Source organism: Chinchilla lanigera, unplaced genomic scaffold, assembly GCF_000276665.1.
Source record: "Chinchilla lanigera isolate Chin_1 unplaced genomic scaffold, ChiLan1.0 scaffold00078, whole genome shotgun sequence".
Taxonomy (NCBI): Eukaryota; Metazoa; Chordata; class Mammalia; order Rodentia; family Chinchillidae; genus Chinchilla; species Chinchilla lanigera.
This window is the reverse complement of record NW_004955479.1, coordinates 8,384,199-8,404,703: the sequence shown is the minus strand read 5'-3', so window position 1 is coordinate 8,404,703 and position 20,505 is coordinate 8,384,199. Positions and strand designations below refer to the sequence as shown.

At 36.2% G+C, this 20,505-nt stretch overlaps 1 protein-coding gene across 1 annotated transcript in view; it reads left to right on the top strand.

Moving 5' to 3' along the window:
* Znf800 (zinc finger protein 800) overlaps nt 1–20,505 on the top strand; it is a gene marked incomplete in the record, with an annotated part of 44,784 nt that overhangs the window by 20,593 nt on the left and 3,686 nt on the right. The window contains 1 exon segment of the mRNA XM_005402353.2: nt 20,451–20,505. Within this exon segment, the coding sequence (XP_005402410.2) occupies nt 20,451–20,505 (55 nt within the window).

Below are 20,505 nucleotides of genomic sequence, written 5' to 3'. Positions count from 1 at the left end.
CTTGTTAAATGCTATAGGGAAGAAAGAAAAACAGCCTGATGTTGGAGGAGGGGATCCCCGTTGCTTGAAGTTACTCTGCTCACCAATTTCTGCAGAACCGTTTCCAGGATGTTTCCTCTTTAGTATTTCTTGGGCCTCAGAGCAAGACTAGAAGGAGAAAATGAGGGTTCCAGGGACTAAAAGGTTCCATCTGAGTGTATAGAAAGAATTGCACTGTGTTAAGACTTGCCTAAATTAGAAAGGCCTAGAGAGATTAGGAACATTTTATAATAGCCAAATTAATGAATCATGGCAGACATAATAGGCTACACTGGGGCCAGTTTAGAAAAACAGAACAAAAAATTAAAAATTTAAAAAGTATTCTTTCTAATCTGTTCTGGTCTTGTCTTTGACTGTCATTTCAGAGCCTTAGGTTTGAAGCTCTTCAGGAAAAGAGGCCTGAGAAATTTGTACCAGAAGCTTTTCTGCGCATAGGCTACATAAACAAATGTTTATATGACTTTATTTTTGTGGCAAGGTGTAATGAAAGAGAGAAGGAACCTTCAGAAATTGCTTTTTTAAATTAATGTCTCTGGCTATAAGTTTTGTCTACTTTTGCTGTTATCTGATGTTTAAGAATTTTCCCATAGAATTCAGCTTACTTTCTAAAGATTCCTTCCATTGCCAAGTGTGGTAGGAGAGGAGAAAACAGTAATGGGTACAGCTGTGCATTTCAACTTCTAAGTTTGGGTGGTGCCAGTAAGACCTGGATAAGGTCTGGCTGACAATGGATAAGTGTTTATTAGAACCCTCAAATATACCTTGAATACACAACCACCTTTGTTTTGATGGTAGTTGTTGGTGCCTTTGTTCCTCCCTTCTCTTCTTTAATCCTTTAAGAGGAAAACTTTTTTTAAAAAGTCTATAAATTAGTTATCCTTTATTTTTAAGCCTACATTTGTATATCTGAGCTAAATTTTTTTGTTGCCAGATTGCTTTTATTGTTGAAAAGTTTTTAAGGAAATATTTGTTATATGGGTGATATATTTTGAATTTGCTTTACAACTGTGGGTGCAGTAACAGCGTTTTGTGCTTTTGCTATGGCTTGCAGTTAGTTATGGGCATAGAAAGGAATTTTTCCATTGGTGGTATGGTAAACATCTTTCGAAATAGACATAAGTGGGTATCACACCCTGTTGTGAAGTTGTGGATCTTTTCAAATAGCATGACTACTGAAGCCAGTTGAAAATACATACAGCATAATGTGCTGTGCTCTTAGACAAAATCCTACTGCACTACTCCTTCCCCTTCTGACTTCAAAAGCTGAAAGGATCAATAATAATTTAACAAAAAATACAGGTGCATGCCATCGAACAAAAGCTCAAAGTTGGAGTTTTTGCTGTTTTTGCCCATTTAGCAGGATTAGTTTGCCTGTGTGTGTATTTATTATTATTATTGTTATTCTTTGTTTTTGGTCTTTTTGAGACAGGGTCTTGCTGTGCAATTCAGGCTGGCCTTGAGCTCACTTTGTAGCCTAGGCGGGTCTCGAATCTGAAACGATCCTCCTGCCTCAACATCCTGCGTGCTGGGATTACAGCTGTGTGCCACCATACCTGGCATGCCTAACTGTGTATTTTTGGTGTCACAGACTGTATCTGAAAAGTTCTTAAAATGCCTAGTACATTTTCATGTATACCTAGATACTTTAAGTATATGTTTGAAAATGGTATTAAACCAGGTGGTAGCCTTTTCCATCCAAACTTGTTCTGTCCCATACTTCAAGACTTTGAGTCTTAATTTCATATACTTTCATTATCTTAATATTGATGGATCTTACTTATTTTAGAAAATACCATCAGTATCTTTATGAAAATAAAAGTATTAGTAATAGCTAATAATACATTTGTGGAGTGCTTGTTGTGTACCAAGTACTCTACTAACTTTACCTATATAATCCCTATATAATCCCATCAGCAGTCCTACAAAGTAAGACCTGTTTCTTCATTATTACTATTTTATAGATAGAAAAGTGAAGCTTAGGAAATTCAGTGAGGTAATCAGGCTCAGTAGCTAGTAGGAGAATTGTCTGTGCCCTTAGACAGTACAAGTTACATTTGCACATTTTATCGTTTTTTTTTTTTTTTTCTTTCCTGTACCGGGAATTGAACTCACGACTTCGCACTTGCCAGGCAGACGCTGTGCCCCTGAGCTAAGTCCCCAGCCCCCATTTTTATCATTTTCAAAGCATGTCAGAAGGTAGATTAATGGGTGAAATTTTTAGATCCACACATTATTTCCCGTATGACCTTGGGGAAGTTTACTTAACATGTTCTCCTTGTCTTGTACCACTGGTGGTAAATACATGACTGTCGCATCAGGTGGAATGTACCACCCAATGGTACTATTTCATGCTGCTGTATGGGAGAGTCATGCATGTGTCACCGGTGTCAGGGCTGACTGGCAGCCAGACATATGAATTACAGTCGCATTGTGAACATATTAAACATTCTGTGCCTTAATGACTTCACTGATGAAATGGGGTTTTTTTTTTTTTTTTTAAACCTAATAGGTTTGTTTAGAGGTTTTTTTTTTTTTTTTTTAAACCTAATAGGTTTGTTTAGAGGATGAGATGAAAAATATTTGTCAAACACGTAGAGCAGTGCCTGTCGTGCTACAATAAATGTTAGGTTATTACTAAAGTGACTAACATGTTCAAATGTGGAATTTATTATTACCTACTAAAATTTAGATGGAAATTTGCATTAAAACAGATGTTATACATCAGATTTTAAGGGGCAATTTTGTACTTAATTATGGCCTTGACAGTCAACTATATTTATCAATTTCTTTTCTGGTCAGATACTAGTTGCTTATCATTCTTACAAATTTTTCATGAAAAGGCACTAGGGAGTTTTAAACACATTCATTTTAAGTTAGGCTTTGTTTTTATGGTTCTTCCCTAGAAAAACCCATCTGTTTCAAAATTTTCAATCTGTCCTATCACAAATATTTTTGGTCATGCAGAAAATATTGACATGGAACAAATACTAATTGACATACTGTTGAAATATTTTTATGAAATAAAAATAGAGATGCAGCACTATTTGAAAGAAAGCATTAAATTATGGGGTTTATTTCTTTGGTGAATGTGTCATGGGGAGATAAAGAAACAGCACTCATCAGAAGCCCTGCCCATGGTAGTCATTAGTGGCAGTACTCCAAATTTCAGTGAAGGCCGTACTACAGTTAAATTATCTGTTGGGAGCATTTCTTCACACACCTGACCAATCTTTCTTGATCTTTCTTGTTTTTGAATAGCAAGGTGATGATTTTAGAGCCTTTAGTATTCAGGGACTAGAATGGTTTAGATCACCAGAGACTCCTTGTCCCTAGGTTTTTGTCTCTTTATATTTTAAACTTGAAATCTAATGCTGGCATTCCTACACCTGGATTGTGTGGCTTCCTGGTGGTTCTGATGCTAAAATAGTTGCATCAGGCATCTGAGGCATATGCCTGCTACACAGAACATTGTAATGTTTAAGCAATAGAATGATATGGTTAAAAAAATAGCCAAACCAAAATTTAAAAAGGAAGCCCACTTTGCACTCTTAATCAATAACTTGGATTCTGTCTGATGGTTTGCTCTATATAGTGTAACATTTTCAATATAAGACTATGTAATGATGTTATGTTTGGATGAGAAATTACATCAAAATGAACCGTAAGGGCATAGAGCTTTCATTACAACGTGAGTTTTGAACATTGGACTTTGATCTTTTCTATCTGTGGCATTATACTGAAAATAAATTAGCTCTGAGAAATAGCACTGTATCTTTTAGTCAGACTTTTTCAGTTATAGAAATGTGTGTTTAAAAAACATGAGACTCTTGTTCAGTAGGTAGGTACTTTGGCAGACCTAAAAGTACTTTTTTTGGCTTTTATTTTGGGTGCAAAAGAATGGAGTATTTCTAAGATAGATAGTAAAACACTAGGAACGCAGTGTCCACACATGGCTGAGTTACACGAAAGATTTTTAGGGAAAGGGTTTTTTTTTAGGTAGTTTGTTTCAGTTTTTGAGCTAGGAGTTGTTAGGGAAGAAGGTATGAAGTTTTCTTCCTTTGTATGGTCAGCCTTTGAGGGGAGAGGATATACTAGTGGGGATCATAAAGTTTAAGGACACATTTAGCAAAATGTATGATTTTTCAAAACTTAGCTCATCAAGTTATATTTTCTACAGAATATCTTCATGATTTTCCGTAGTTTTCCTTTCTTTGCCTGACCACCTTGACTAGTCAGCTGTTGGTAAGTGTGATGCTAAGAGAACCATTGCACTCCTTTGCCACAAAATTCCAATACATTGTGCACATGTAAGAGCACGAAAACTTTAAAAGGGGACAGTTTTGTTTTCTGTAATTGCCCTGGATTTCTTTTAATCTGTAAGTGCACAATTGTGATGCTATGGATTGTTAATTTTTAAAGTTTAGATACTTCAAAAGCCCTTCCTTCTAAAAGGGTTAACTAGGGCTCAGTGTTATGGTGTCCAAACCACAGATGCCACAAAATGGAAGTGAGACTCACAATGCTTGGATTGCCAGTCACCACCCAGCTTGCCATGTCATCTAATTGCTGGTGTGTAAGTGCATGTGCAGCCATACATACAAATACTGTGTTTTGAGGGGAAAGGCGGTTGCAAGCACAGGATTTCACTTGGTTTGTTGCTAGTAAAGGAAGGTTTGTTAGGCTTTCTGTGGGGGCGATAGATACAGCCAGACCTTATGGGAATCTAGGAATAATTGTACAACTTGGCTTCACCATAATGATTTCAGCTAGGTAGATGTTAACAGAGGCTAGGAAAAGTCAGTGCAACTCTAATAACTGGGTGTTGCTCTTTCAGCAGCAGTGTGCTTCTGTGGTGCTATTAGCTCCTTTGAGACCGCTTTTATTTTAAAGAAGAAATAGACTGCCCTCATATCTTCTTGATACGGTCATAACTTCCTCTGTTGCTGTTTGTCTTCTGTGTCTTTCAGCTACTTTTCCTTCTCCATGCAGTTGGAGTTCAGACTCTTATATGAATATATCTGATTGTTCAATTATGTGCATTCCTGGTGGGCAAATCTCTCGTGCCAGGCCTCTTCATAGGTTGCTGGCCAGTCTATACATTGGCTACTCTTAGGACAGGTGCTCTCTACTTGTCCTTTCATTTGTGATCATGGGGGCAGAGTCAGTAGCATACAGTATGACTCTTAGCTCAGCAGAAGGAATCTTTTGGTGATGTACATCTAAAAAGGACAGTGCTGCAATATAATAAGCACTCTAATATTGTATATATGCTTTTTTTTCTTTTTAAAGGTGATAGAGCTAAAGAGAACCTGTGGTCTTGACTGTTATGTCTCTGCAGCATCAGTACTACTCTCATCAGGAGAAAATTTGGGACATAGTGCCTGAATCAGTACCTGCAATTCCTTTCTGAACAGCTGGGTGCCATTTCTGTCTTAGGCTTTGTAGATTCATAGACAGCTTACAGTTTTCACTGAGAAAGAGCCATTTCATTTCCTGCAGTAGCATATTAGCATATTGTGTCAGTTGTTGCTATTTTTCAGACATCCACAATTATGCTGCACAGTTCAAATTGGTGATTTAGTAAATAAAGTGTTGTTTTTGCCTTTTTACTTGTATTTTTGGTGTTAGAACTTACTCTGCAGTAGCGGCTTTACATCCTGTCATTTATCCTGTCATAGTCACTGTCAAGTGACTGGTATTTTATTCCTTTAAAGAAAAATAAACATACAGTGATTCAAGCATGAATTTTTCAAGGGTCGTACAGACCTGAGTTTGTCTTAGTCACTTACTAGCAGTGTAGTTTCGGAAACTACTGATCAATGTTTTTGATGCTACAGTGATCAGTGTCTAAGCTTCAGTTTTCTTGTCGATAAAGTGATAATACTAGAAACTACCTTATAGATAGTTTATTATGGGAATATGTATGAGTTTAATAATACATATAACATACTAGCATAAAACCTCATTCAAGTAAGAGCTCATTAGATATTTATTACTGTTGTAATGATCACTAAAATGATACCAATTTGCTGATGAAACATTTTCTAGCACGCACTTTCTGCCTCTCCTGTCTTGGCATTTGATGTTCATTGCCATTTTGTTGGCATTAATCCCACCATTTAATAAAAGTCAGATGTAACACCTCTTATAAAACCAAGATACATAGCAGTTTATTAAGTTAGAAAAGACCATTATTTTATGAACCTTTAATCTGTGCTTGAGTTTGGTGCCATTTTTTGCAAACTCATTTGTTAATTTACTGTTCAATTGTTTATTGACCTTTTTGATATTTTGGTTTCAAATGATTAGTGTCTTATTGAACAATACATAGTTTTGAATATTGAAATTCAGTGTCTCTCTGTGTAAACATTAGGCTGTGGATACATGAACTTAGAGTTTACAACAAGAATTGTGTCTTGTCTTTGTACAGTGCTTTGCAGTGTCCTGTCACATGATAAATGCTAGGAGAATATTGAAGGAAAGAAAAGGCAAGAATAGTGTATCAGTTATCTTCAGGGTTATTAGTAGTCCTCAATCTATCTTTGCTTTTACTTCTTTTCTTATTAGTTCATGTTCTGAAATGTAGAGCTTCTGTACCTGTGAGGTCTTCATTTCTGTTACTTACAGTTTCTGTTGCCTGCTTCTTTGTGTGAGCCTTCTGACTTCTGCCATTGTTGTTAAGTAATAGTAACAAGTTCAGATTCATAGCAGTGGTGTATTGACTCTATTAATCCATAATTAATTGCATACTGCATACTAGGTATGCAGTTAGTGATTTTTGGGTAATACTTTTTAAGATTTACTTTTGTTTAATTCATGCCTATTGCATCCTGTGAAATGCACTGACTTCATCTCAGTGAACCAAACTTCTCTTTCAAACTTGTTGGTCCATTGTGTGGTCTCTTAGTTCTCACGCTACCCTCTGACTACCTGGCTAATTAAAATCTTGGCACATAGCGTGACTTCTTTTACATTATACTTAATCAGTGATCTGTGCCTGTCTCTCTTGCCTCTGAATGCTTTTCATATGTGGTTCTTCCTTGCATCTTTACCTTCAGTAGTTTATTGTGGATTCTTACCTCTTACCTTCGCTATTGTAAGTATCTCAGTCAATTATGACCTCTTTAGATTCTAAACTGTCTTCCATGCTGCTGCTGAAACTGTCTTCCTAAAGCACAGATGTGTCTTTACATTATGTTTGCTTGACGGATTTACTCATTCTTCATGTCTTAGTTTAAATGCCTTCTCTCAATTTCTGGTTTGTAAACTGTTGCTATTATTTAATACAGTTTGTAATTATGCTTACACTGTATTTGTGGCATTGATTTGTTTAATGTCTGTCTTCCCACTGAAGAGATTTATATAAAGGACTGGGGAGTTATGCAGACCTTATGCCAATCCTTGGGACATAGTAATACTAAAAAATTATGTATTCATTGACTAGATGGATGATAATTTAGAAGTACAGGAAAATACAAAGGAGATAGCAAAGGCAGGAAAATTACAGGGTGATGGGACCTTCCTACAGTCTCACAGACCTTGGTCTGTAGTTACACCCTTTGTGAAATAGTAATGACCTTTTTCTTTATGCTTTTTGAAATGCTTCCACTAAGGGTAAGAATTAAAAGGGAATCAACAGGTACATTACCCCACACTTACACTTTAGTGGAGGCTCTGGGGACCTGTTGTAACTAGAAAGATGGAACTAGGTTTGATCATGAGTCAAAGCATTTTTAGTGTCATACTTGTCTTATAGAAGCAATTTGAATTTCTGTGGAGATTTCAAATTAAGTATTAGGCCACTAGATTGTTTTCCTATTATTTCTGTGTATTTTCTCCAGAAAGCTTTTTGGGAAAGGTGGCTCTTAAATTGGGGTAAGGCATATTGTATCTCTGTAGAACTCGTGTATTCCATTAGGTTAACGGCCTCATATGGAGCATTCTGTATGTAGTTTTCTATTTACTTAGCATCTTAGGAGATAGTCTGTTTAAATTGACATTTCACTTGGCAGCTTCCCTTAAGTTTTAAAGCCTCAAGACAAAAGTGTTAGATGGGAACCTTTGCAAAAGATACAGCTTCCTTCCTTCATAAACTAAATTTGTTCATCCAGAATCATAAAGAAGGATAAACTTGAGTCGTTTGTAGGAAAATGGATGCACTGAGACGATAGCAGTGAAATGAATCAGATGCACAAACTCAAATGTCACATGGTTTATATGAGAAACCCAAATTATAAACAAAGAGCAAAATAAAAGATAAGAGGAAGTAGGGAGCTAGATCTTTCTCAGAGGGGAAGGGGATGAAAAAAGGAATTTGTGTTATGTACATGTACTGTTTCCACACAAGAAATTTTAACATGCACTGCAGACATGTACTAATAACAAAAAGAGGTTAAATTTGGAACATATGTAATGAATAAATGTTTATGAATACATGAATTTAGTTTATTGGTTAAATGTAATTGATCATTTAAATTTCTTTATCTTCTTATTAATCCATTTATTCATCTACATACACTTGAGCAACTAATTTATGCCAAGGATTGTAGCAGGCCTTTAGGATTTAAAGACAGAAGGGTTGGTTGCTCTCAAGAAGTTCTAAAATTTAGATTTTTTCAGGTCTTGCATCTGAGATACACATGCACCCATCTATTGGATAGTTTCTTAGTCACTGTATCAAAAACTGAATTTAAATCTGTATTTCCTTTTATATTCTCTTTCTTAAAAAGGTATCCTACCTTGTTATTCAAGCTAGAAATAGGAGTAATCGATGGCTTCTTTCCACCTCCACAGGGTCTCTTGAGTTTGCCTACTTCTTCCTAATACCTGACTTTCTTAATTTAGATCATCTTTGTTCCTTACCTGTTCTAGCATTAAGATAATAGCTTTCTAAGTGACCCTTCCTCCACTTTGCCCTTTCTTGGTTCATGACTCTCTGCTGAAGCCAGAGTGATCTTTCTAAGGTGCAGTTTATCTTTTATCTGAAATGTTTGAGACCAGCAGTATTTTAGATTTTGGACCTTTTATTTTGGACCTTGGAACATTTTTGGATTAGGCATGTTCAGCACATATTTTGTGCCAATTACCCATTTGATTTGATTGGTACAGAACTACCTATGTAAACTAGAGAACGTAAAATTTTAATACATACAGATCACATAGAACCTAATTAAGATGCAGATTCTGACTCAGTAGGTCTGGCATGGGTCCTAAGATTTTCTGGTTCCAACAACCTCTCAGGGAATGTCTATGTTGCTGACCTGTGACACACACTTTGAGCAATAAAGACTAAATCCCCTATATTTTTAAAGATTGCCCTTTTTTAAAAGGGTGGAACTCCTGTATTTCTTTTTATTTCAGAATAGTTTTGGATATTATTTTTCATTAAGGTTTCAACACACGTAGGATGAACCATTGATCTTTTTTTCCATAACCGTCAAATGTGTATGTTAAGTGTGAATCCGAAAGTAATTTCTCATTTCTGACCTGTCAGCTGTGGTCCTTTAAAATTAAATGAGGACAAATATAGGTAGAACAGATTGTTCACAGATCCTATCGCTGTTTAAAAAAATAACTTGACCCTCTGAAGATTGCATGTACTTTATTTTCAGTATGATACTATTGGAAGTAGATGTGTTTGTTGGACTTCAGGTGTTAACTATTTTGGTTTTGAATAAGCACTAGTTTGGAAATACCTTTTTTTTATTTTGGTACTGGGGGTTGCACTCAGGACCTCATGCTTGTCAGGCAGGTGCTGTGCCATTGAACTATATCTCCCGCCTGAAATATCTTTATTTTAAAAAAAAGTAATTTGCTTTCCTGTCCTCTTCATGTATTTATAATTTGATGTGTTCAATAGAGTGAGGTATAGAGATGAAAAGTAAACCAAATCTTACTGAGGTTAACTACAGGAAGTTGAGGGAATCTGGGCTATGATACATGACAGGAACTGCTGAGACTACAGTTAATTTGGGGGCTGTGGGTGGTGGCAGCAAGGTTTGTTTACCTGTTACTGATACACAGGTGGTGTCTTAGGCATGCAGGAAAACTGGTACTTGCTAGGTTGAATTAACCTCTTAGCCTCTTGAGTGATGCAAGGCCTTATATCACATGTTAGTTAAAGAGTTTGTTACTTGTAGGACTAGTTGTATTTGAAATGAGGTGCTTGTCTTTTAAAGATTGAAAATTTCAGTTTAAACTTTATTGAAGATGAAGTTGTTTAAAATATCAGGAAAGATTAGTAATAATGAGCAAATTTTTTTCTGTAGATCTCATTCAGCTATTAGAAGTCAATGAATTTTATGAGTAGTCATTAAATTTTGTTGTCTTAGCTGGCTTGCTTCATTAGAGATCTTGCTTTGGGCCAGGCAGAGTTCAGTACTAAGATTATAGAGATATGCCACAGTTCTTCCTTTCAGGTACTTTGAGAGAAGAATACATAAGGAAATAGAAGTGGAATATGTGTGAAGGCACTCTGAGGGTTTCGGAAAGGCTTTTCACAATTCCTAGACTCATGCTTGAGTTTTGAGAGAAGTAAACAAAGTTTCTAGGGAGGTAGAAACACAGAGACATAAAGCTGCATATAGATTAAGAGAAGGAATATGAGACAAGGCAATGGCCAAATTAAAAAGCATTTTAGATCCAGTAACTACTTTGAACTATGTTTTCAAGATTAGGGGTAGCTGTTGAAGGATTTTAAACAAGGATATCTCATAGCACTGAGACTAAATTGGAATGAGGTAGGTGAGATTTGTGGTGGGAAATCACTTAGAAAACATTGTCAGAACTTCTTAAGCGTGACAGGGCTTAAATTCAGATAATGGGCAGGAGGCTATAGAAAAGGATCCAGATACAGTAATTATTTCGAAGCAGAATTTAGTTCATGTACCTCTGGTCAAGGCAGGAACTGTACTGTAGTGCCTGCAACAAAGCTATTGGGGATCCATCTGAGTAACAAGATCCTGACAGAATCTGACTTCAGAATCCTGACAGAATCCATATGACAGACTATCCATAGCCAGTCTAAAGGGGAAAAAAGATGCTGTTAAAGGTTAAACAGATGATTGAAATAGAGTGATTATACTTTTTAAAGCTGCACATTTTCACCTGGTAAATTCTTAATAAAAGGTAGGTCTTATATTGTCATATGTGTTCCTTTGGTCCTAAGTGGTTCTTCCCTTTTTTACCTCCTTTCTGAAGAACTAATAAAAACCTTTAGTGATCTTGCCATAGAGACAGCCACGAGAATTTACATGGAAAATTTTGTCCTGAGACGTAAATGAAGCAGCCTGTTACCCATTCCCTGTCCTGTATGGTCCTTAGGATATATGTGGGATGACTTGAGTAGTCAGGCCTGCTTGCAATTGAAAATGCTGATTTAATACAGAATGTGTAAGTCCATATACCTTTGGGGTTATCGAGATTTTTTAATTAAAAATCTGCCTTTGAAAGAAAAAATTCTCAGTCTCAGGAGACTGAGAATGTGTGAAGTTCCAGTTGAATAAATTTTATGGGAGAGTTATGACCCCTAAAGACTTAGGTCAATAATAGAGATGCTGACAGATCTGAATTAGAAGAAGATAGCTATAATAAAACGTTTTGTTATTTCTGTATGATCTGTATAAAGTAGGGTGGGGGGAGGATGACTCTGTATCTTTGGAAATACTCTTTGTTTTGGTGTTTGAACTGTAATCAGTAATAGGTATTAGAATAAGAGCTCATCACATAACACAGGCATGATGCTGTAGTACGGAGCTATGTTACCCATAGACTTTTACTAATATCTATTTCAAACCTTTTTAATTAAACAATGATTTTTCCCCATCAAATCTCTATATATCAGTTTATTATTCAGCAACTCACTAATACATTAGTGATAAAGGTAATTGTATATTTAGGTGTTTGAAGTATTGTAATGAAAATGGACAGTAGAATAGAATTTTGTAATACATGCTTTCTGCATTGAAGTCCCTTTGTTTAATAACCTCCTTGATGTTTGTTACTCATTTTCAAGATAAATTTTGCTTAAAAATTTCTCAGAATATTTTATCAGTACTTTACCAGTAAACAACACACACACTTTACTCATGTTATAATGAGTATCTTGAGTTTATATTGGTATTTCACTGAAAGTTAAGTGACTATGTATTATTCTCATATTTATAAGATCAGCTAGTCACTGAGAAATAGAAATAGGTTTTTTAAAAAAATTTTTCATGTAGTAAACCCCATACCATTCTTTTCATCAACCAGGCTCAGGCCATACTAGCAGTGGAAAAGTAAAACTGGTACCTCTTGGTTTCCTGGTTTTGTGATTTTTGGATGGAACTGAAGGTTGTGGTAGGAAATACTATTGGGTGCCTGCAAGAAGATACAGGAGGAGGTTGCCAAGCATCCTGTAATTTTTCTCATGCCATGGGGGCCTGCCCTGTTAAAAAGTTGGACCGTCTGCATGTTGATCTTATATTTGAGTCTAGTCAGTTTTGATAGAGTCCTAGTATGCCATTGCTTCTATACTATGTAGTAATCTATAAAAAAATTCAACCCCTTTTTTTTGGAGACAGGGTCTCACTTTGTAGTTCAGACTGGCCTTGAGTTCACTACAGCCCAGGCTGGCCTCAAACTTGGGGTGATCTTCCTGCCTTAACCTCCCAAGTGCTGGAATGACAGGTGTGCATCAACCACACCCAGCAGCAACTAATTTGAAAAAATTTCTAACATTAGAACCAAATATGGCTAAAATTAAATTCATAATACCTACTACTAGTAGTGCTATGACTGTTATCATCCTACTAGAACTGACTTCGCTTCTGGTTTCTTCACATTGTCCATGCTGTCACTGTCACTTAGCTTACTCCACAGGCATCAAAGCCTTGTTTCATATATGAGTCTGTTCTTTACAGTTCCAATCCATGGAAGCCTCTTCTTCTGATGACCTTGCACCATCTTCCTTACCATTTAAATTTTATGTTCCCCCTTTATGTGAGTGCATTATTATTAATTGCAAAGTCCCTGTGATTAGAGTCTAAGCCCTTGGACACCCAAGACTAGTAGTTTTACCTTGCAGCATATAGGGTTATGAATGAATGGACCACCAGGCCTGTCCCCATTCTCTTTGTCCTGCAAGGTGTCATTGAGTGTTGGTTTCCAGCGTCTTCCTGATGTGTCACTTTTCCTGGTCTCAGCCTTCTATTGATCTCTTGTTACCTCAGGTTCTATTAGTATCTTCTGTTTAGAAAGATAATAGGTAATTTTAGGAGAATCAGGGTAATTCTGTGAGAACAAAGGAGTGATTTTCCAGTCCTTTTCCTGTCTCAGGACCCATTTTTGAACTTAACACAGAAATCTAGCTCTTTATATTTCCTTTTAATGTATACTCACTTACTAGGATATTTGGAGACATAGCCAGATTTTTACTTGATATAGAACAAAAAGGAGAGAAACATTGTCAAACTTGCACACCTCAATTTTCTTCTCAGACTCTTGCGTATTATGCTGTTTTTATAGCCTAATGAGAATTGCACAGGCAGACGTGTAAATGATTATACTGTTATGGAAGTCACTGCAAAGTAGGGCCTCCAGTTAGCTTATTTTGCCACCTGGCATTTTGTATGTACCTTCTTTTGAGCCATAATTTCATGCAGATGGAAAATCTAGATATATAGTATAACCTCATTTTAAAAAGAAGAAAACTGAGATTAGTGATTGCACAAGGTTGTGCCCTAGTTAATGCAGTCAAACAGAAAGTAGCTATTGCTTATAGATTATTTTAATAGGTAATAACATGTATATCTGCAAAAAATAAAACGGTATAAGGAGGTGTACAGTGGAAGGTAAGTTTTCTCCCTACTCTTATTTCTTAGGTCTCCATTTGCCTCCCTAGAGGCAGGGGGTTACCAGTTTCTTGGGTGCTCAGGAGTTGTTATATGTATATACAGTCAAATAAATGTATTCATTGCACTTCACACAGATGGTAGCATATTGTACATACTTTTTCTGTACCTTGGCTTTTTCACTTATTTAACAACATGTCTGAAAATTGTAGAGCCTAGATACCAGTTTTTATTTCTCAGTCCATGAACTTTCCATGTTACTATACCGTTTATCATTTAGACAAATAATTTGTGTTAACAGAATGAACAGATTATTAAAGAATTCTTCATTTCCAGTGTATCATATTGAGTGCCTTATATCGAACATAAGTATTTTACATTTCTTTGAGAAAGAAATCACTATCACTGATTTATGATAAATCATGCTGAAGCTAAAAAATAAGAGAATTTTATATTATAGCCTGCTAGTTACCAAAAAATAGGAAGTTGGGACATCTGCTTTTCTACTTAAGAAAGAAATAGCAGGGAATGATTTCAGGGAAATCATTTATTATTTTATATTTGTGTAAAAGCCTGTATAGTATGTACAAAACAATTTATACTAGGGCCAGTGAGAAGCAATGATGTTAGAAATATAAAAACACAAATGCGTGTTTAATTTTCTAAAATTTTAAATTTATGCAAATTACAGAAATAGTTTCTAAAAAGTTTGTAACTATATATTTCAATCTTGATATAGCCCATGACTGTGTATAGAAACATGCACCTTTAACTCTGATAATTCAGGGTTTATTTTGGCCAATTTATCAGTGAAGTTATTGCTTTAGTTTTCAGATGTAATAGGGCCCATTAGAACTGCTTGATTTTATACTTTAGGGACCGTGTAACAACAGACAAATCCACTTAGAAAAGTTGGTCTCAAGCCACATGTTCATGATGGGATTCATGGAGGCTAAGTACATACATTTGAGTTTTACTTTAGTCAGGGATCTTACATTCTACCTAAATGTGGCAGTGCTTTTTAGCGTACTGTATTATTTACTGGGTAATCCTGTGTGAAAAGAGTAACTTAGAAAAAAAGTTAATCAGACTAAATGCTTATTTTCCTAACTCCATCACAATAGTTAACATTTCTGTAGAAGAAAAAGTCTGATTGTGTTGGAGGTTCGTAGCATTAATATAGCTATTATGTGTGCTCTCTGCAAACCTGGACAGAATCCTAATGGTTCTTACTCCATTCTGACTTTAGAATTCTTGGTGTAAGATAATGAACTAAAGTCTTCTCAAGAATTGTGGTAAGTCCTGTTAGGACTCTGCTATATTCAGAGTCCTGTCTCTTATGGGAATGACGTCAGAAAGGGGAAAGGAAGGGAGGGAAAATGAAATATATCGACACAAGATAGTTATACAGTTCGCTTCTCATAGTTCATTGAAAAGAAAGGTTTGTGCTAATACTGTTTATCTTGTACTCTAAATAACTAGTATGAAGATAACAATATGCAACGTATTAATTGTTATTACTCTCCTACTAGCCTGTTCCAAAACTTTGTGTTATTTTTATTTTTTTCTCTAAAAAAAAAAAAACCTGAAAAGTACCCTAAGCAAACAAAACCCTAAGTAGCCATGTGTTGTAAGTATTTGTAGACATTTTCATATTTCTTTTTCATTTTTTTTATTTCTTTGATAAAAGTTTGCAGGTCTGATTTCTACTTGAAATTTTTTCTTTTCCTTAAATGATTTATTATTTTAATAAGCAAAATAAATACTTGTTAGTACCATTAAAAATGAACATCTTCACCTTTCTCTGCTATAGAAAACTAAGCTCTAATTCACAAGGTGTTGCTCTGGAACATGGAGAAACAATACTATATTTTGTTCATCCTTTTTCTGTCATTTTCCATTTCTCATTACATGGTTTGTGTGTGTGTGTGTGTGTGTGTGTGTGTGTGAGAGAGAGAGAGAGAGAGAGAGAGAGAGAGAGAGAGAGAGAGAAAGAGGAACTCCATGAGACTATAATTGAGAGAAGGTGCAGCAAGAGAAGGCAGGGTAACCTACCTGCCAGGCTTCACAGGTAACTCTAACATGGCCACTACTCTCTAAGGCAGGTACTAGAGGACTGTGTCACTCTAACCAGCTTTGCAGTGACGAATGTTGGGTGCAATGGTTTCTCATGATTGTGGTTCAGTGCATTTTATCCTATTAGGCAAAATACTCAGAAAACTATAGCCTGAAGGTTCCTGGATGAGCATTGAATCAGATCTCAGTACAGTATACTCATTTTTCCCATAGGGATACAGTTGCCCCTCAATTTTGAGAGGACCCTTTCTATTACACTAGGCCAGTGATGGCAAATCTTTGAGAGGTTTCAGTTACAATAAACAGCTGGCTGGGGCACACATTTCATAGATTCACTACCAGTGGACTAGGCTGTAGTAGAGACATCACAACTTTTGCTTTCTTCATTTCTTTTCTTACAGAAGTATAAATTATCTCAACACATTTTTCTTCAATTAGAGTTTAGTAAAATCAGTTTTATTTGATAAAATTGAGCTAATACATGTAAAATATTTTACCTGGTGTATAGTAAATAAATAGTAACTGTTACTAATCAGTGTAACTGGTATTGAGTTCACCTTACCTTGTTACTTGTAATGGCAAAGGCATTCTTTTGGATTATGTTTATAGATGATCTGTGTCATCTTTACATCATGAGTTATTTTCAGTCTTCATTTACTATCATCTTCTTAATGTTGCTTTGAGCTAATTAGAATAATATCTATAGACTGCATGATTTTACAGCTATTTTTTGTCTTTGAAATTTTTATTCTTTTAAAATTTCATTTTCTTGGCCCCAAATTTTCCTCTTCCCCACAGTTCTGTTTTCTGTAACATGAATCTATTGGAAGAGATGATCTTAAAGTTTCTGCACAGCTCCAGAATGCATTTGATTTTATATCTAACTTGAGTAGAGGATGACATATGTGTCTCTTTTTGTCTAAACTGCTTTTCTTCATTTTTATCTACTGAAATTGTTTCTCATAGGGTGGAAAGTTATTTTGAAAGTAGTAACAGCATTTTAGAGTGGCAAGATGGCCATGGTACTGGAAGGTAAGGACTGAAAATCCAAGGATAAGATTAGAATGATGGTAAAGTCAGCAGTCAGCAATGCCACTGCAGATCAGAGAAACACACAATTGACAAATCAAAACTTGTGAAACATGCAAATGAGTATAGAATGATTCAAATGAACTAGTTAGTCATACAAGTAACAATAAGTGCCTTTGCTCTCTCTGGAGGGTGAGTTTTTGTCTTTTAACAGTGGCAAAATAGATTTGGAAAATGGTAGAGAAATTGACACAGCTGTAAGTGAGACAGGAACCATTGTGGTTCAGAAGAGGGATAGATCATTTGAGACTCCCCAGTCAGGGAAAATAATGAAAGAGACTGGCTTTGCTGTGGGTCTTGAGAGATGGACAGCATTCCAATAGATACGAGGAGGAAGAAAACATTTTTAGTGGGTGAAACATTAAGCAAAAGTACACAGATGGGAAATAATAGTGTGTGCTATGTGAATGGAGATTCAAATAGTTTAACTCAACAGTTCTTAGTGAGGTGCATAAAGGAAATTGAGGTAGGGCTTGTCAAGTGATCACTCGCTCCAGACTTGGCAAAAAAATAGGCAGCTGTGCTATTTCTCTTCAGCATGCAACTAGATGAGACTATTGATCCCTCTCAGTGATTTTACCTTTATATTTTCATGTGCTTTCTGATGTCATCAAAGAATTTCATCTTAGAGCTCTTTGGAAGCTGGAAACTGAATATCTCAAAGTATTCCTTCTCATTCTGTCTCACTCTCTCAAATACTTAAATGGAAGGAAGAATCATAGTTATCAAGAGGGCAGACAGCATACCTGTGATGCTAGGCTAACTGCATGTTTTTCCTGCTTGATGAGGAAAGGACTGCCTCATGCTATTGTACCTCATTACTTCCGTATCAGCAGCTTTCACCATCTTTTTAAGAGGTATTGCCAAGAAAGGAATAAAATCTGATGTTTTTCTCCACCAAACAGAATTTTGCTGACTTTCCAGAGGTTTTCTTTGAACTTGAACCTCTAATGTGAATTGACTGTAATTTCAAAGTCTCAGAGGACTCTGGCGTTCCATTATACAGACCACCTTAATCTTGCAAAGCATTCTTTCAAATTTTGCCTTGGGCCTATGTAGTTTTATGAGCCAAGGATTTAAGGACTTCTACCTCAGGAAACAAGTGTCAATCGATTATCAAAGATGAAATATATGTTTCTATGTCAGAGGCCAAAACAATTTTTTATTTCATTTATGCCAAACCTCTTGGAGATTAACTAATGAGCAGTTATAATTTTTTTCAGGAGGTAGCCATTTCTATTTCATAAAAAATAATGGAGATGTCATCCCTTGTAAATACTGCTTTTATATGTTGTTCAGGAAATTAGTTTCCAGGGTGCTTCTATACATGTTTTTGGAGAAGGAAGGCTACATCTTTAACAGAATCTTAGGCTAGTTTTTGGTTGCCCTCAAAGCTTCAAAACTTTTGAGTTAGCCAGTGTGGAGACAATGGGATGCTTGATGAATCTGAGCAAAGGAATGACAGGAAATTAGAAAGCTCATCTGAAGAAGATGGGAAGAAAAGCTTTGGCAGGAAGACGGGGTGATTTAGGGATTCGGGGTAGCTGCAGGGTTTGAGACATTCTAATAATCACAAAGTAATTTTCTAGATAGCGCTTCTCAAAGGTAGGAAACTTGTGTTACCTTTTTTGTTTATAGAGTCTGAGCACAGCACTTAGGCATTCCAAAAATGTTGAATTAAATTGAAGCCTGGTATCATCATGAAAGCTGCACTACAGTACTAGGAATAAATTCTCTTCTAGTTTACTTCTGTTTAACCCTACTTTCTTTAATCATTTGGTGAACAGTAGGGGTTTCAAAAATAATACTTTATTAAAAGTTCGTACAAACTTTGGAAACAGTTAAACTTTTGGTCTTGTAGAATTTGTTGTCTTTGTAAATTTTCTCCTGATACTTTTTTATTTACTAAAGGTATGCCTTCAGGCATAATTCTTTCCAATAAGAGGGAAGGAAAGTTGCAGGATGGTATAATCAGGTCATCAGCTAAGCAGAAAGCAACATTTCAGTAAACAACTAATCTTTATTTACTCATCACTAAAATGAGTGTCACAACTTTCAGGTCACTTTGGCTTAAGATATCTTTGGAATTTATAATGGGGTTTCTATCAATTTAATAACAAAACTCTGAAACCACTCTTCTGTATTATTTCATTATCAACTTTATGCATTTTTTTGGAGCAAAGTTTAGCCATACAGTTTCCCCTGGGATTAATAATTTAAAACTGTAAATTCATTATGATTGAAAGACCAAGATACTAGGTTTAGACTCTAGCTTATTGTAATACTTTACCGTTGCTCCCATTTTTTATTTTATTTTTTTGGTACCGGGAATTGAACTCATGACCTCAGGATTGCCAGGCAGGTGCTTCTGCCACTGAGCTATATCCCCGGCCCCTGTTGCTCCCACTGAATTCTTTCAAATAGAATAAAAATTACTGAGTTACTGTAAAACATTGGTATTATATAAAACATTTGCTCTAATAATACAGTAGCATTTTCTGTTTCTAGTAAACTTTCTGTTCCCAAGTCTGTAGAAATTACCAAATTATATTGGTCAAAGGTTCAGAAAACTCTTTTTCCTAAGTAGAAATGAGTCAGACGTATCTTCATGAAAGACAGTGATTTTGATTAACTATAAATATGGAAGGGTTACACTAATACTGTGATTTACTCAGAACTTTTGACGAAGGTTACTTCTGTGGTGACTATTCTTTAAAGTCTATTGATATTCACCACTTTGCTACACAGTTCTGAATAATTTTTATTAATTTGAATCGGGATAAAGATAGGAAGGGTAGATAAACTACACTTACATTAACATCTGAGAAATATTAATAAAATGAAAATAACTTGTATCATGGAGATAAATGCTTAACATTTTGGCATGTTTCTCTCCAGTATTTTATACATGCGTGTTTGTATATGCACAGAAGTGGACATCCATCTGCACTGCAAATGGGGATGAGAGAATTTTTTTATTTAGCGTAAAGTATACTTTTCCATGTCACTAGGTATTACTTCACATTATTCTAAGAGCAGGTTAGTAAGAAAAACACACCTGTTGGATATAAGATACTTTCAATTGTCTGTAATGACCCTTTCTTTCTGTTTTGTCTTTTGTTGTTATACCTACGGCATTGAACCCTGAAAATACTGCATGCACCCGTAGTTCCTTAGAGGCGCTTCTCAGACCAGACTGTGTAGACTGGAGCGTGCAGTCCCAGCGCTTCGCTCGGCTCCCTCCATTGCGCCGCGTCGTCCTCAGACCTCGGGCGCGCGCCGTGCGGCGGGACCCAGTTCCGTCTCGCGGGCGCCCCGGGTCCGCCGCTGGGGGGCAGCGCGGCGCGTGTCCTGCCGTTTCTAACCGGCGTCTCTGTCTTTCCTCCCTGGGGTCGCCGTGCCGTGCGGCCGAAGCCTGGGGAAGCCGTCGCCCCGCAGCGCCGCCATCCTGCGCCCGGCCGTCCCCGGG